The sequence below is a fragment of the Acanthopagrus latus genome, chromosome 2 (genome assembly GCF_904848185.1).
Source record: "Acanthopagrus latus isolate v.2019 chromosome 2, fAcaLat1.1, whole genome shotgun sequence".
Lineage (NCBI taxonomy): Eukaryota > Metazoa > Chordata > Actinopteri > Spariformes > Sparidae > Acanthopagrus > Acanthopagrus latus.
Genome location: NC_051040.1, coordinates 24,760,019 through 24,776,225, shown reverse-complemented (window position 1 = coordinate 24,776,225; position 16,207 = coordinate 24,760,019). Strand labels below are relative to the sequence as shown.

The following is a 16,207-nucleotide window of genomic DNA, read 5'->3' as shown; positions in this document are numbered from 1 at the left end:
CTCTGGGCAGGAGGCACAGCAAGCAATACAGGAGACAGACATTCAACACGTATCTGTATTGGTTATTTCCTCCTCATGAGCTGGACAGATGCAGACTCGCATTCACAATTAAAGGACATTCAATAAAATAAGACAATATATTTACAGCAACAGTAATTTGAAAGGTTCAGACATGATCCATCGCCTGGTATCATCCTTATCTGTATTAAATGCTGACTTCCTGTCTGGTTTGGTGGCGCTGAATGTAAACTGGCTTTATTGCACCACACTATATGTGTGTTATCTGGTTTTGGGGGCAGGCCTGGGTGGTCGACTGGGCTGGTTGGGTCCAATGTATTTCAGTGGAGAGTACTTTGGCTTCTCGATCACTTCTAGACCCAAGTAAGGCTGCAGGGCTCGGGGGACACGCACCGTTCCCTCCTGGGTAGATGGAGGGAGAACATAGATTAGGGACAAAAGAAGAAACAGCAGCCAAAATGAGTATACAAAAATACTCTGATGTTGAGTTAAGTGGACTTCATAATGTCTTGAAATACAAATGCTTGATTTTCTTAGAGTCAGTCACACATTCCCAATCTATGCCTAGTTCGTTAGGCAAAAATTGATTTGGCACAGTGGCTCAGGCATGTGTGAGCTGACCAATCAGAGTAGACTGGATGTTCAGTAGGTCAGGTCTTAAAGAGACAGGCGGTAAAACAGAGCATCTCAAACAGAGGGGGAATACAGTGCTGCATTACTGACTGATTTGTTTTTTGAGCAATAAAATATGGAATCCTCTCTGGATAGTAATCCAGAATAAAACTCTGCCTCAAGACGAAGATGAACTGTTTAGTAATATACAGAAAATGTCAGTACTAGTTAATCATTTCTAATGACATACACTATAGTTTGTATAACAATGTTTTCACTTAAAACAGTCACTAGGGGGAGCCACTTTAACACCAACATGTACATAGATATTTTACATGGTAGCAGGTGGACAAGGTCACCTTTTGCTGGAAGAGACAATAAGAGAGGATGATCAGAACTTAAGAAGCTTTTTTTCATTTATTTCTTTTTTTTGCATGGTTTCATCAAAACTTGTCTTTAAAAAAAGATTTTAGGACTTGCTGTAATTTCTGACATATAACTTTCTAGCGACCGATGGTTCTCAGTCAATATCAGCTGGGTATATGGATAAAAACATGGCTACAGGGCCACATTTTCAGCTGTGTCACATGGTGTAGAAACATCAGGCAAAAAGAAATTCAGGGCCTTGTGATACTTGTTTTGGTTCATATAGAAACCTGACCGTAATAACGTTGCTCATTCCAACATTTTCAGGACAATTTTGTCATTTCCTAGGGCAATTCAATGTCAGGAAACCTGAATTAAAGAATTACACATCTTCAGTATCCCCTCATGTGTGCCTTTCTGTTGGTGTCTTACATTTGTCTGATGAGTCTCCAGAATAGCAATGATGGTTCGGGGGATGGCACATGCTGTAGCATTCACCTAGAGAGATAAAAACGACACATCATGGGGTGGTACACTGCTGTATGCTATACCCGGAGGAATGTACAGCAGTCTGCCTCATCTGCAGTCTTACTGTGTGGGCGTACTGCAGGCTGCCGTCCTCTCTCTCGTACAGGATGTTGAGGCGTCTGCTTTGGTAGTCCGTACAGTTGGACCCACTGGAAATCTGATGTATATATATATATATATATATATATATATATATATATATATATATATATATATATATATATATATATATATATATATATATATATATATATATATATATATATATATATATATATATATATATATATATAGAGAGAGAGAGAGAGAGAGAGGAAAGAGCTGCAATTAAAATCAGATGCACCCACAATGATGCAGCACGATTTCTACTCACTAACTTCTTATGCAGCATGCTGAAGCCAAATAGAGTGTAAATGTTTAACACCTCCTACTGCTCTTGTGCGACTAATAAATAGATGTTCATTTCTGTTTAATAGTCAGGAGGTATTTCCGTAGACATCCAGTCCATGGCTGCACAATTAATCAAAATGTTATCCTAATCACAGTTTGGCCAAGCACAATATCCAAATTGCAGTAGCTGCAATTTTTCAATAAATGTAAAAATGAGAGCCAAAACAGCATTATAATGAAGTGCTGTCAGGCTGCAGAGATGTCCTGTCCTACAAAATATTTTGTTTGGTGCAATCCTCTCACATCACTGTAACTTTAACAGATTTTTTTCTTGTGAAAATTAAAAAATTGTGATGGAAAATGTATCATTCATGCTAATCATGAATCATATCGCACAGTATTTTTCTGTTGTTTATTTTAACCGTATCATTCAGCCTTAATCTAGTCATTTCCTAACTGACTTAATGTTCAGATAAGATGAGTGAGTGAGTGACCTCTCCGTAGCTGTTCCTTCCAGGCATCCATGCTTCAATGTCGTACTTCCTGTGCGCTGGAGGACCCAGTTCCTGTGTCGGCATGTCCAGCACTCTGAGTCAGGACACACACAGAAACACAAAAAAATCAAACCATAATCGGATACAAATATTCTAAACATTATGTCAAATTGAACGGATGTATCGAAGCGCAGGGCTGTTCAGACTGGGGCCGTGTGTGTGTGTTTTTATATTAACCTGTAGTGTAGTTCTAGTGCAGAGAATATCTCTTTCTGCAGAGAGACAAACTCATCCAGCAGATGAGAGCTCTCTTCTCCCGTCTCATCCGCTGTCACTCCAAACATCTCTATCTGGATACGCACACGCACACACAATTTTATGTCAACACACATTTTTCATAATTATACAGTAGAGACTTTATTTTTGTGCTATTTTAAGTTTATGCTCTTGAAAATGACTAACAATCAAATGCTAACAGCTAACAGATAGTAACACACATGCACATCTTCACGTCCTCTACAAGACATGCAAATTAGTGGACATTGCGTGTTCTGTATACACGTTCATCAAAGCCTGTCTATGTCTCTGACATAATAGTGATGTCTCTGGCACCTTGTTGAAGTGATGTACTCTGTAGAGCCCCCATGCCTCTCTGCCTGTGTCTGTCTCTGCTCTGTAGCAGGTGCTGCTGCACACCGTCCTGCGGCGGGAGAGGACACATCATGTCAGCTGTTAATACTACTTATTAACATAACACTATCTGCAGAAAGCTAGAGGTGAGGGCTTCTTCTAACCTGACAGGCAGGTCCTTCCAGTTTACAGCATGATCCATGAAATAGCCTAGAAGAAGAGAGGCAATGCATTACTTCACTACTTTACTACACGCGTACAATAGATGCGTCCAGTTCTCAATTCTGATTTATAAATCTTTTACTAGCTTCAAATATTGATGTATTGCATATTTTTCAACAAACCAACAGTTGTTGGAAAATGGTAAAACATTTCATGTGAATAGTTGGACTCAAGATTGACAGTCAGTTTTCTAGGTGTAAGAATTTACGTTTACCTAGAAAACAACAAAATGCATTAATTACAATTCTGAAGGAGTCAAGTGTTCCGATCTTGTCATTACAGACCAGCAGGTGTGTTCTGACATCAGAATGAGAGCCAATAGTGTTTAACATGATGTGCACTGTTTTGTTTTGGATATCATTGTGTTTTTGTTGTTTCATGCAACCTTTCAAGCGTGGACATGATGTGCTGTTGGGGATTTTAAAGCAACATTATGTAACTTTCTTCTTGCTTCAAAATCATTGTGATGGTACAGTGTCTTGTGATTGACTGAATGGTGTCTCTGTCTCAGCCACTCCACCACTATCACTTGTTTCTACACTATGTAACTTCAGCGGGAGGGGAGGATCGCAGTGTTACATATGTTTACTTCAACAAACAAGTTTTCAAGGCATCACATTGTTAAGATGTAGTGAGTTTTGTTTGCAGTTAGCTCCTACATATCTTACAAACTGTTACAGAGCTTGGATTTGTATTTATGACAGTGGCGTTGCCCTCAGAAACTGTGGGGGGCGCCAAATCCTACAAAATGTCAATTTCTACTAATTGTTGTTTAAAGCGGGTAACTTCAGTCTCCTCTATGGGCACATGCCTATATGACCACAACAACCTACCAGGAGGGATCACAACCAAGCATGATATTTAATCTTATTAGTCATTTAAGAATCAGGACTACTGACATGTTGACTGATAGCGAGATACGCCAATTAGTTAAAGCTTGAGCCTTAAACAACTGGTTGACAGCTAGGACTGATCACTCAAAAATACACATTTTGAGTCTTTTGAGAAAATTTGTGAGGAATGAAGTTTCACCTGCCACCCCGACCTCTCCAGTCCCAGCCAGGTTGAGGTCTGGGAAACGTGCCTGGTCCAGTGAATAGACCTGAGAGCGATGTGCGTTGGGCTGCATCCCACAACCCTCCTGCAAGGGGACGAAACAGAATAATAAAAAGGGAGAGAGGTGAGGGAGAGTGGGATGATTTGTGGTTTAAAAATGCGGTATGCTCAATATATGTCCATTCAAATCATTGAAATGTCAACACTTTTAGACATTAAGTTTAGCATCTTTCATCAAGTCAAAGTCAGATGGCACAGACTTCTACTTACAAATACTGCCCCCTTCAGCATGTCAGGTACAACCATAGGAATGAAGCCCTGCAAGAGTCAAAAGGAAAGTTTGACTCCCTCATGTGTTGGCAGAATAATAACATACATTAATTGTGTGGACTTTATATTGAATATTTCCAGACAAGTGCTTACCCGTCGCTGTACTGTGTCAAGGGCAAAGTTTTGGAGTGCAGTCTGAAGTCTGGCCCCTGCTCCCCTCAGATAGTAGGACCTGTGGCCTGAGACATGAGCTAGATGTCTGCAGGAGAGGCCAAAGGAACAAAGTACAACAACCATTCACATCCATTAGGTAAAATAAATATCAGACAAAATATCAAACATTATGGTAGTCACAGTTTACTCATCAAAAAGTTGTGTTTCTTTGCCTCAACCTATTAACAGAAAAACAAACTCTCTTCTTCACTTTTCTCTCAGTCATATGAACTAAAGGTTATGTAATACACATTGAGTACAATAGTGAACAAGTGGAAAATCAAGTGGAACAAGTACTCGCAACAAACAATCAATGTCATCCTCACCTCTGCCTGATGAGGCCCAGCTCCTCCCCCAGCTCCACATGGCCTCTGGGCTTGAAGTCAAACTCTACAGCAGAGAGAGATAGAGAGAGCTGATTATGAGATTTGTACTTTTTAAACACACAAGGGTCAGTTATTTTAGATTAACATTGATCTGACACTATCGATCAATACCAGCATGGATCACATCAATCACCTGGTTTCTGTCCAACCAGCTCCACCACCCTCGCCTGGCTCTCATCTCCAACTGGCTGACAAAGGATAAAAACAGCAACTTGAGGATGTACACTTATTTTAAAAAAAGGATGCATTTCACAGAAAAGCTCCACCCCAGATGCTCTGTACAGAGTGTGTGCATGTATCCTCACCACATCGGGGTGTGAGGTGTTGGGCAGTCTGAGCGCTCGTCCATAGTGTTCCTGCTCCAACTCAGTCTCTTTGAGGAACAGCTGAATGAGCCTATTGCGGATCTCTCGACCCCTCTGCAGAGCCTTGGTGTACACTGGATGCTGCACGATAAACAACAAGGACTAGTCCCAAATCTGATGTACCACTCACTAGTGCAACAATGCCAAGATAGACTGATTCACTATCAAAGTATTAGGGGAGTTGACACTTACGTTGGCAAGGGCTTTCTTGTCATTCTTAGTCTGTGAGGAAAAGATTATGTCATAACTACGTGCACAATTTCATACTTTAAAATCAAATAATACAAACAACATCGAACATCTAAAAAACAGGTCACGGTGCTGTCATGTTCATTACTGACCACAAGTGCTTTGACTGTGTCACTGATGTGACTCTTCTCTTCCTCCAGCCCAAAGATTTCTGTCCTCACTGCCTGCAGCTCTTGCCACACACATACCTGCAATGAGGACACACACACACACACACACACACACACACACACACACACACACACACACACAGAGAGAATCAATGAGATCAGTTGAAATGCAAGCAGAAAAATGGGCATGAAATTGAAACCATTATTCAAGGCATTTATACTGCATATATACATTATCATTCAAAGCATATATACTGTATGGAAGTATATTGACATATATTAGGACAGCTGACTCGGATTCTTTGTGTGTGTCAGTGTTGTGTTATGTTGAACAATAAAGTTAGATTTGTTCCAACATTTCTATGAGGTGATATTGTGCTTGTAGTTAGAACTCAAACAACGGCTGCAACTTCCAGGTGTTTTCATTATTGGATAATCTGCTGATTGTTGTCATGATCAATTGTTAAAAATGCTCTTCAAGATTTTGGACGGCCTAAAGTTACATCCTCATCCTACTTCTTTTGTCCTACCAACAATCCAAAACCCAAAGACTCTTCATTTACTATCTTGAGAGACAAAAAGAAAAAAAAATGTTTTAGCAAACTATTCTTGGATGTTTGAGTGTCACTGAGAATGGTGCATGTATGCATGTATGTTTGATACTGGAGAGGTGTTTTCGCATTTCTCTGTGCTCACCTTACAACTAATACACACAATTCATTTGGAGTCAGTCATAGTCTGGCATGCATCTTGAACAAGTGTAAAAAAAAAACAAAAAAAACAAAAAACAAAACTTGCAACAGTGTACATGTACCGGTACTTGGATTTGACTGTTGAGTGTCAAGAGACATCTTGTTTCCAGAAGTTAAGATTTTCAAATTCAGAATATTTGTATATTCATAGCCCCTGGATTTTCCTGGGAGGAAAGTGGACTCAACACGCAAAGATTACTGGGTTGATAAACATGCAAGTAAGTTCATTAAGTAATTTGAGTACCAAAGTATAGTTTGACGAGGAGGATGAAGCTGGCTGGTGGTGCTGTATGTGACAAATGTAACCAGCAGATGTGACGGCTTGTTGTCCCTCTAAGGCTTCTGTACTTACCAGCGGCTTTTGGTAGCTGAATGAAAACTGTCCATTCAGACTGAGCTGTCAAATCCCGACAACATAATTTCGACAGAAGATATAAAGCTCTGTCGTTATGTCACAAACAGGACTTGATTAGCAGAAAGAAAAATACACTTACAATTTTCCTGACATCGTCCCCTCGCAGGTCACCCTTCCTGTTCTCTACATTTGCGATGACTTTGTCGGTCTCCTCACACACTGCTCTCATGTCAAGCTCGGGCTTGTCACTGTAACCTTCACGGACATGCTCGTACAAACTGCTCCGGGCTCCATGTGAAAAGCGCTGTGGGATGAACACGCTTGTCCTCTGTCTTGAGCATTGTCTCGCCACTGGCTTCAGCACAGTCCACGCAGTGCCTCCAACTCTTACGACCATGCCCATGCAGGTCGCCATGTTTGTCCTGTCGTCAATGTTGCATTCAGGGAGTATAGTAATTATTGCAACTATACTGTAGGCCGTGGGGGCTCACGGTCAACCTTTTTCTCTACGCCTCAAACGTTTGTTTGGACATTGTCCCTTAAATAAAAGCACAGCGTGTGACCAGAATAATGGTCAGTCATATGTCATCGCGTTTCTCATTTTCTTTTCAGCTTTTGAAGGAACCACGGAGCTCTATTGACGCTTGCAAAACATTATCTCCCGTGAATGCAGCACGAATGCGGAAATTAGTATTTCGGAATTGGAAACAAGATAAAAAGAATATAGAGGAATCAATTGATATTCTTAAAGCAGAGCTGCCATTTTCCGCAGCTGGTGTTACATAATATCAAAAAGGGAGCGGATTTTTATTTTATTTTCCGCATTGACAGAAAACGACACAGCCCCAAACAATCGTCACGAGCCAAAGGTCAGCCAATCAGATGGGCGGAAGTCTAACGTTGCGGTAATCCGGTTCAGACGTGACAAGTGCGGCCGACTGGACCTGAACTCAGTCTCATTTTCTCCCCTGAAGGCTCCACAAACTACACTCTGCACTGTCTTGCCGCCGAGCTGGTCATGCGTGAATAATGCCATGGTGGACTGATATTTGTCACGAAGAGCACCGTTTGCACGGCGGGGAAATTGGCCCTTTGTAAGCTAGTTTGGTCCGTCAGTTAGAAGCGTTGGTGATGTTGTGCTCGGGGGCTGGATGAGCAGCGAGTAGCCTGACGCTTCTTCTCCACAGGCCGGGACGAGCCTTTCAGCTGAACCCGGAGGACCAAGACACCCAGATGGGAGCGAGGAAAGCCTCTCGAAGCCTCTGGTAATAACCGGGTCCTTGGATACAGTTAGCCTGGCCCAGACTGCCTCGCCAATTCCTGTTGAAAGTGAGACCCGGCCAGCCTTCACGGTGGAAACGAGAAGAAGAGCAAAGGTAATGTGAGCTACAAATGCAGCCTCTTAATGGTAAACAGATGCTGCAGCAACAGCAGCATGCTTCGTGTTTGTCATCTGTCATAGTCAGTATTTTTAGGGGGCGTTATATTTATCCTTTGGTAATATGCAAACGCAAACTTACTGTGTCAAGGTATTGCAATATGTGTCTAGCAGACTGTAATGATTGAGTTTAAAACCAAGCTGTATCATGAGTTTTGTCCAGAAAGCAACATTGCTACCAAGTGTTATCTGGGTCATATATGTTACAGGCCTCCATCTACAATACATAGGCCTGTTGGTTAAAGACAGGCCTTGCATGCATAAAGGTTACACACTAAAACCCATATGCATGTGTGTAATTCTCTGGCCCTGACTTTCTGTGTTTTGTGTATTTGCTGCTCCTCAGATGAATGCTGTGCGCGGGGGCACAGTCACCTGGCGTCCCCAGCCATGGCAGGATGGGGACGGTGGAGGAGGAGAGCCCCTGTCGGACAGCGACTCAGAGGAGGAGGATTTCCCCGATGACAGCACCACACCGCTGGGGGACTACATAACACATGGTGAGACAGGACATGAGGAGGCTAGAGAGAGACTAGCCCTTGTAGTATCATTGTGACACATGTAGGCTCTCCTGTCCTGCCAGCGTTGTTCTCTGCTGGCTTTTCTTGATCACTGCCCCCTCTGTCTAATTCTTACTCATTCATCCCTCCATCTCGCCCTCCATCTCCATCTCTGCGTCCCCTTTCCTAGGATTGAAGCAACTCCTGGATGCTCAGCAGCTGTGTGATGTTACTCTGCTTGTTGAGGGAAAGAAGTTCATGTGTCACAGGTATGACTGCCGCATCCAGCACTAGAAGCTGACAAAGAAAAACAAGACATTCATGAAGTCATGTTCGGAAATTAAGAAAAGCATTTTAGCCATGGCTGCAACTCACAAATATTTTTATTATAATTAAATTTGTGAATGCTGTTTTTGTTTGCCATTTTTGTTGCTCCTGTATAGTACTCCATTTACACTCATATATGATAGACAACATTGTAATCTGTAGCCACCATGTAATGTGTTTTTCCTAGACAAGTGATTTAAAGCATCTTAAGCATAATTATCAAAGTTATTACTGATTAATTTCCAATCAAATGACAGATTAATTTAATCATAAGTTTGTATTTTTGTATTGTCATAACATTGAATACAAAGCAGATGTAACTTGTAATGAAGGTGCCATCATACAGACCAGTTCTGTTCTTGCAGAAGACTATTTACACTCTTTGTTTGGTTAATGATATAATGGTTAATCACATTAGAATACAGTAGAGATGACTACTGCATGTGATATGGATTGACATATTGTTCACATAAACAGATATCTTCAATCTGCCATCCCTCAGAGTCCTCTTGGCAGCCGTCAGCCCGTACTTTCGGGCCATGTTCACAAGCCCTCTGGTTGAGTCCCGCCTCACTGAGATACGACTGGAGGAGGTGACGCCGTCTGTCATGGAGACCGTCATCCAGTTTGTGTACACTGGTGAGGCTGGGCTCTGTCTGGACACAGCTGAAGATCTGTTTGTGGCTGCCAACAGGCTTCAAGTCATGCCCCTTCAAGACCTGTGTTCCAGGTAAACCTGCTGTAAAAAGTGACAGTTAATCCACTTCACAGCTTTATTTGTTAGACAAAACTATTCAGGTAGCTATGAATTTTACTTTGACATTAGGTTTTACTTTAGAAATCTGTCATCTAGATTTAATACTCCCAGTCTCACTTCCTCTGTCTTTCTTTCCCTCTTTGTATCTCTCTCTGTTCTCCACACGCTTTCTCTACTTTTTCTTCCCAAGGTTTCTTTTTGAGCACCTCTCAGTGGATAACTGCCTGGGGATGTACTCTCTGGCTCGCTCTCACCACGACCAGCTGCTGCTGCGAGCCTCCCTGCGGCTCGTAGCTCAGCACTTCCCCCGGGTGGCCCGGCAGAAAGACTTCCTCCTCTTGGACCACGGCACCTTAGGCAGCCTTCTGAGTTCTGACCGCCTGGGGGTGGACTCCGAAGCCGAGGTTTACGATGCCGCGCGTCGATGGGCAGAGCACCAACCCTTGGATCGCTACGCCCACATGCCCGCATTGCTTCACCACCTGCGGCCGGGACTGCTGTCTCAGGAAGAGAGCCGAAGACTGAGCCAGGAGTTGGGCCCCGCTGCAGCTGGTGAGGGCCTTGGGGGGCCTCTGAGACCACGGGAGGGCATGTTTGAAAAAAAAATTGTGTGCGTGGATTTGACGCCACGGGAGGATGAGAATTTAGCTGCAAGAGACTACACAGTGGATTGCTTTGATCCTAGGACAGGGAAGTGGGAGAAGTTAGCAGCGCTGGGTTCATTGGTCAGTCCCGGCTGTACGGCTGTAGGTGACCGGCTGTTTGTGGCGGGGGGGATTCTGCGGACAGGCTCAGTGTCCGCAGCTGTGCATGAATATGATGCTGTGTTGGACCGCTGGATAGAGCAGCCTTCAATGGTCCAACCTCGGGCCATGCTAGGCCTGCTGGGCTGTGGAGAGTCACTCTATGCCTTGGGTGGTAGTAACCGCTCAGCTCTGCTGGACTCCAGTGAGACCCTGGAGCTGAGTACACTTCAGTGGGCTCCAGGGCCTCGGCTGCCACTCCCTCTGCGAGCCTTCGCCTGTGCAGCATTACGTGGACGGCTTTACCTGCTGGGTGGAACCACACTTGAACAGAACCGGGCTGTGGTCCACTCGGGGGTGCTTATTTATCACACCTTAACAGACTGCTGGACACGTGTGGCTCTGGACTCTGGCGCCACCTGCCTCGCTGGAGGAGTAGCAGTGCGTGGAGGAGTCTGTGCCATTGGGGGGTACATGAGGGATACCACAAAGTTCCTGGATGGAAACTACACCAATCTGGAAACTTTAGACGCCACTGGGCGTGTGCTGTTTTTCAGAGAGGGCAGGGGGTCTGGAGTTGAGAGGGAGGTGACTGGTGGAGGGGTGTTGGTCACTGCGGAGCAGCGGGGGAGTGCAGGTGGTGGAAGTGACCGAGCCCCAAGCCCTGTGGTATTTCCCGGGCTTCCACGGCGGATTGCAGCTGGGGGTGTGGCCAGGTGGAAACGCAGGATTTATGTGCTGGGTGGGGAAAATGGTTCACGGTTCTATGACAGTGTTTACTGTTGGAAGCCTGGCTGGCGCAGCTGGGTGCAGAGACGTGAGAAACTCCCAGGAGACACTGGAGGGGTGAGCCAGTTTGGGTGCACCACTTTAAAGTTCCCTAAGAAACACATTCTGTCCAGACTGAGACTAGCCAAAGAAAACTGCAAGAAGGCAGCTGACTAGCTTAGTTAGTTAGCAATGTAACTGAAGCCGAGGTAGCCGTTCATGTGAAACAGAGATAAGCTCCATGCTGAGTTTGAATTTGCTTCTCCTTGACGTGATGATATGTTGGTATTGCGATGAGGTCACAGGGAGAGATTATTTCATGGAGTCTGAGTGCATGTCTGTAATGGACTGGACGCACACAGATCTTATGAAACACTTCAAGGATAGTCACATTTACAGGCAGCGAGCAGCTGGAGCCAGAAACTGGTTAAAAGTCAGGCAACAAGCACCTGAATGTAACCTAATCCACTATTTGTCAGAACAGTAAAGTCCTTTGAGAGAGAAATGGGCCTTTTTAAATTGTTTTTTAAAGTGTAATGTTATTTTCAGCTTTTTGCTGGTGTAATATTTTAAGGATGTTTGGAAACCATTTCAATGCTGTGAATTTTTTTAGACGTGTTTACTTTAGACACAAGGATACAGGCACATTTCTGACCATACTGTTTGCCATGTTATTTGCCTAAACCTTCCTGTCTAATGTGGGCCTCTAAAGCCCTTTGAAACTGCAATTAAGGGCTATACAAATACACCAGAGTGAAAACATATCATAGGAAATACACCTATTTTTCATAACACTAGACAGTCTATACATGTACCCTAAGTTTGTTTAAAATTAAGAGGTAAATGTCCTGTTCTCCTTATGTTTTGAAGCCCTTCGCTAATTTGTTTAGGTTCTTTCTTCAGAGCACAGGACAGTCTGACCTACATGCCCCAAGACACTGCCCAACAATTGTGGAGCCCTTTTTATGGTGTTACTTCACAGGCAGCCTGATCCCTCCCAACGGATCTCAAATATTGGAGGCAATATTTAACCATGGACCGCATAGTGTCTTTGTACTTGGTAGAAACTGTGTAAGTTCCATGTTTTTAAATGTGCTCTGAAAGTTCCTGCCACAAAAGAGTGGTGCACAGCAATGATAGGAATTTGCAGGATAGATAATATGCAAAATATCAAAAATGATGCCAGAATGCCATCTTCCATATTAATGTATAAGCCAGTGAGTGCTTTAAGTTTGGAATCCATTCGTCATTGGATTTTGGAGATGTTCATGACATTGTGCTGCAAAAACAAACTTGAACTGTCCTTTTCAGCAAGCATTCTTACAAAGAATCACAGTCGGCTTAGACAGACATAGACATACACCTGAGAACAAACAATAAAATCAAACAAATTGAGGTAAATAATGGTCAAGACTGTAAAGTACACAAGAATGTTTAGAAAATGGGTAAAAAAGAAATAAAGGTCTAAGTTTTCCGTAAGTTGTCAACAATACAAATAGTGCAAAGAAATAAATACTAAATGAATTTATTCACATGGTGTAAATGATTATGTACAGTAACCATCCACTCCATGCATTAAGTATTGAGAGAGAAGGTAAATGTACAAGCTCTTTGTGAAGATGACTGACGGTATCCTTGTGTCTAGACCGACGCTCAGTCCAGCACCTTCCCAAAATCAGAGGTGAACAGTAGACTTTACTTGATTCAGCTGTCATGTCAAAATGACATTTTTTTGTTACAATTGCTCCAGCCACAGCACTTGTGAATGTGTTTGGCATGGGGGCTGTGGATTATCTGAACACATTAGCACTGCACCTAATTTATTGAGATGTATTCTAAAGGTTTTTGATGTCTTGAAATGGTAACTTTGGCTCTGAATGCAGTGTACTTCCTGTATGTTAGGATGGCACAAGCTTTGACGGACCTGTCAAATAAGAGCACATGTGTTCAGATGTGAAAGGGATGGAGGGTTTTAAAGTAAATTAATTCTTAAATTGTTGTCTTATGGAAGGTCAGAAAGTTTGAAATGTATGAGCATTGTTTTGCTGTAAGCCACTATGTTTTCTTAGATTTCTTTTTCTCCCTTTTTCCTTTCTTATTGATCAAATCCAGATACCTCTGTGGGAGATGTGTGCACATGGAAAACACTGCCAGCTGTGAGCAAAAATGTCAGAAATCTACCATTGTTTTTACATTGCAAACTAGCAGGTCAAATAAAAAGTAGGGGTGATATTAGAGTTGTTTAGGACACCAGTTTTGGATTTTTGCCATTATTGAGGCAATCCATGACGCTGAAGGCTTTATGTCAGATAGAGAAAATGAATGATGAAATTGAACGAGTTTTATATTATAAATCGTAGCAGGGAGTTACTTCACTGAGAACTTGAGTGAGTTTTCATTGCTGCAGGCCAGATATTAGTTTTCAGATGTAACATTAGATTATTGAGCAACATTCATAGTTGACTGTAAATAAATCTTCAGCCTAAACCAGGAAAATAAATAGAGATGCAGGATGTGTGTCTCTAATGGCTCTTACTGCTGAGATAAGACTACATGTGTCTCTCACCTGCGCAGTGGATTAATAAATCAATGACAGTCTGACATGAGAATTTAAACCCGTTAGAAAGAATCCATTTGGTGAGATGCTGAGGCTTTTTCATAACCTAACTTTAGGCACTGGCAGGTCGTCACAGCAACCATTTAAAAGGCACCTCCACCAGTTTTATACAGTAAAGTGTGTTTACAGAGAGTGACTGCTTAGGTGAAAAAAAGTAGTATAAAGGCTTCTGCAGCTCCAGTGGAAGCTGCATGTAATATGATAAATTTCAGTAGTCACTCAGTAGCTAAGTTGCATTGTGGGTAATGTGGGTAACAGGATTTGAAAAGCAGTCCTCTGATGTATACTGTGCTCCTATAACATTGATGGTCTCATTATGAACAGTTTAAGAACGGACAAAGTTACTGCAGAAGCTCCAGATATGGCACCTTTTGACATGCATTCTTCTTCCTTTTCAAAACTGCGTGACTACATCACCATAATACTACAAATAATGCAATTTAGCCACTGAGTGACATGGCTGGAGAAGATTAATCAGAGTACATGCAACTTCTAAAACCACAAAAGGCTTTCTACTTCTTGTTCACATATGCAGAAGTACACTTAAAAAACCTGTAAACGCACTTAAATGTATACAATTGTTGGAGACATCCTTTAAGTGAACGATAAATGTTTTAGGGATAACTCAACAAAAGCAGCAAAAGCACCCAGTACCCACACTTCATTACCTAATGGTACAGAGGTGTGGGTATCAAGTGCCTGATACACCCTAGAGTTTCAGGAGTGAAAGAGAGGGAGCCATTTTTAAACCACAGAGCTTAGTTAGGCTCCAAACAGGTGAGGCCATTCCGTCAGTGCTGTGGGAGAGTCAGGTAGCACCTTAAAGACAAACACAGAGGTAGGCCAGGTACTGTAATGTGGCCCAGGCCCATCGCAGTAATTAAAACGGACCACTGAAGCTGAATTCACAGATCTCTCCACAGAAAGGCGGTCAGGTTGTCTCATCACTCAGCTTTTCCATTAGCTTATAGTGAGACCACCAACCAATAGAATCACAAGTACATTTTAGTGAATCCCCCCTCCCATCTTGAACTTTTGTTAAAACGACTTGGCTCCTGAGAGAGCAGAATAGTGGAACTTCCCCAATTTCCCAGCTACAGTAACAGCACCTCCCTCACACTACTGTGTTAAAGCTATTTCTAGCAAACACGAGAGCTCCCTCTTCAACACAGGTACCAATTAACAGCTTGATTATAACACTGTGATCTTCAAATTAATACATGTTATTGTGCCTCTAGCACCTACCTTCAGTTCCCCTATATGCAATCAGCACATCTTATCACCACAATTTTCAGGTATCCTCTAGGATATCCTTTCATCAGCCAGCTCCCACCAATAAGATTCTTGATCAGTAGAAGTGTAGAGATCTGTCACTTGTGCTGTGTCCTGCCTTCAGCTCTGCCTGCGCCATCAAGGGACAGCCAGTGTTAGACAGAGGCCCCTTTTCTGAAGAAGGCGATTGGGGTAGGTCAGTGATATAAAAGGGCATAGTTATCTCTAAGTCCTGGAAACAATAGAAATAGTCACAGGGGATAGCTGAGATTTTAGGGCTCATCTGATATTGATATTGATATACCTATCGGGTACAACATGAACTGTGTAGTGGACCAAAATCCTCAATCTGTAAGGCTTTCTTGAACTTCCTTTAGTAGAACAGTCACTAGTCAGACACACAACAAACATGTTTTTAGTCAATTTAGTTTGTCAAGAGATGTGAGCTTCAGCTTGTGTTTCTAGAAAAAAAAAATCACACACTCATCCATTACAGGCTCTGAATTTTCACTTTGAAGTGTCAAATGATTTTTTTTTTCCCTGTGTGCTTACAGCTTGTATGATGTGAAAAGTGATACTGTGTGCGCATGCATGTTTTCTAAGCTGAGGCGTAAATGTGTTTGGCACAAGCTCTCTGCACATAATGCACACCCACACGCTGTGTGTCCATTCAGAGACGTGAAGCTGCCCTCATTTGTACAATCTAATGAAGTTTGTGAACAGAAAGGCAAATGGATGTTTTGATGAAAGCAGTGCTCTCAAATGATTA

At 42.6% G+C, this 16,207-nt stretch overlaps 2 protein-coding genes across 2 annotated transcripts; one reads left to right on the top strand and one right to left on the bottom strand.

Annotated features, from left to right (window-relative positions):
• Positions 1-37: 37 nt before the first annotated feature.
• Positions 38-7,473, bottom strand: sars2 (seryl-tRNA synthetase 2, mitochondrial). Its single transcript, XM_037124414.1, has 16 exons — positions 7,156-7,473; positions 5,892-5,987; positions 5,743-5,772; positions 5,491-5,631; positions 5,319-5,373; positions 5,126-5,189; positions 4,740-4,845; positions 4,587-4,634; positions 4,293-4,401; positions 3,203-3,248; positions 3,021-3,108; positions 2,646-2,758; positions 2,409-2,502; positions 1,589-1,681; positions 1,429-1,494; positions 38-420 (listed from the first exon to the last, which is right to left on the bottom strand). Exons 1-16 carry the CDS (start codon positions 7,429-7,431, stop codon positions 280-282), a joined length of 1,566 nt encoding a protein of 521 aa, XP_036980309.1. The 5' UTR covers positions 7,432-7,473; the 3' UTR covers positions 38-279.
• Positions 7,474-7,585: 112 nt separating this feature from the next.
• si:dkey-260j18.2 (uncharacterized protein LOC325231 homolog) lies at positions 7,586-15,345 on the top strand. The gene is made up of 6 exons (XM_037124399.1): positions 7,586-8,110; positions 8,204-8,392; positions 8,801-8,954; positions 9,145-9,223; positions 9,784-10,011; positions 10,229-15,345. Exons 3-6 carry the CDS (start codon positions 8,801-8,803, stop codon positions 11,724-11,726), a joined length of 1,959 nt encoding a protein of 652 aa, XP_036980294.1. The 5' UTR covers positions 7,586-8,110; positions 8,204-8,392; the 3' UTR covers positions 11,727-15,345.
• Positions 15,346-16,207: the final 862 nt, after the last annotated feature.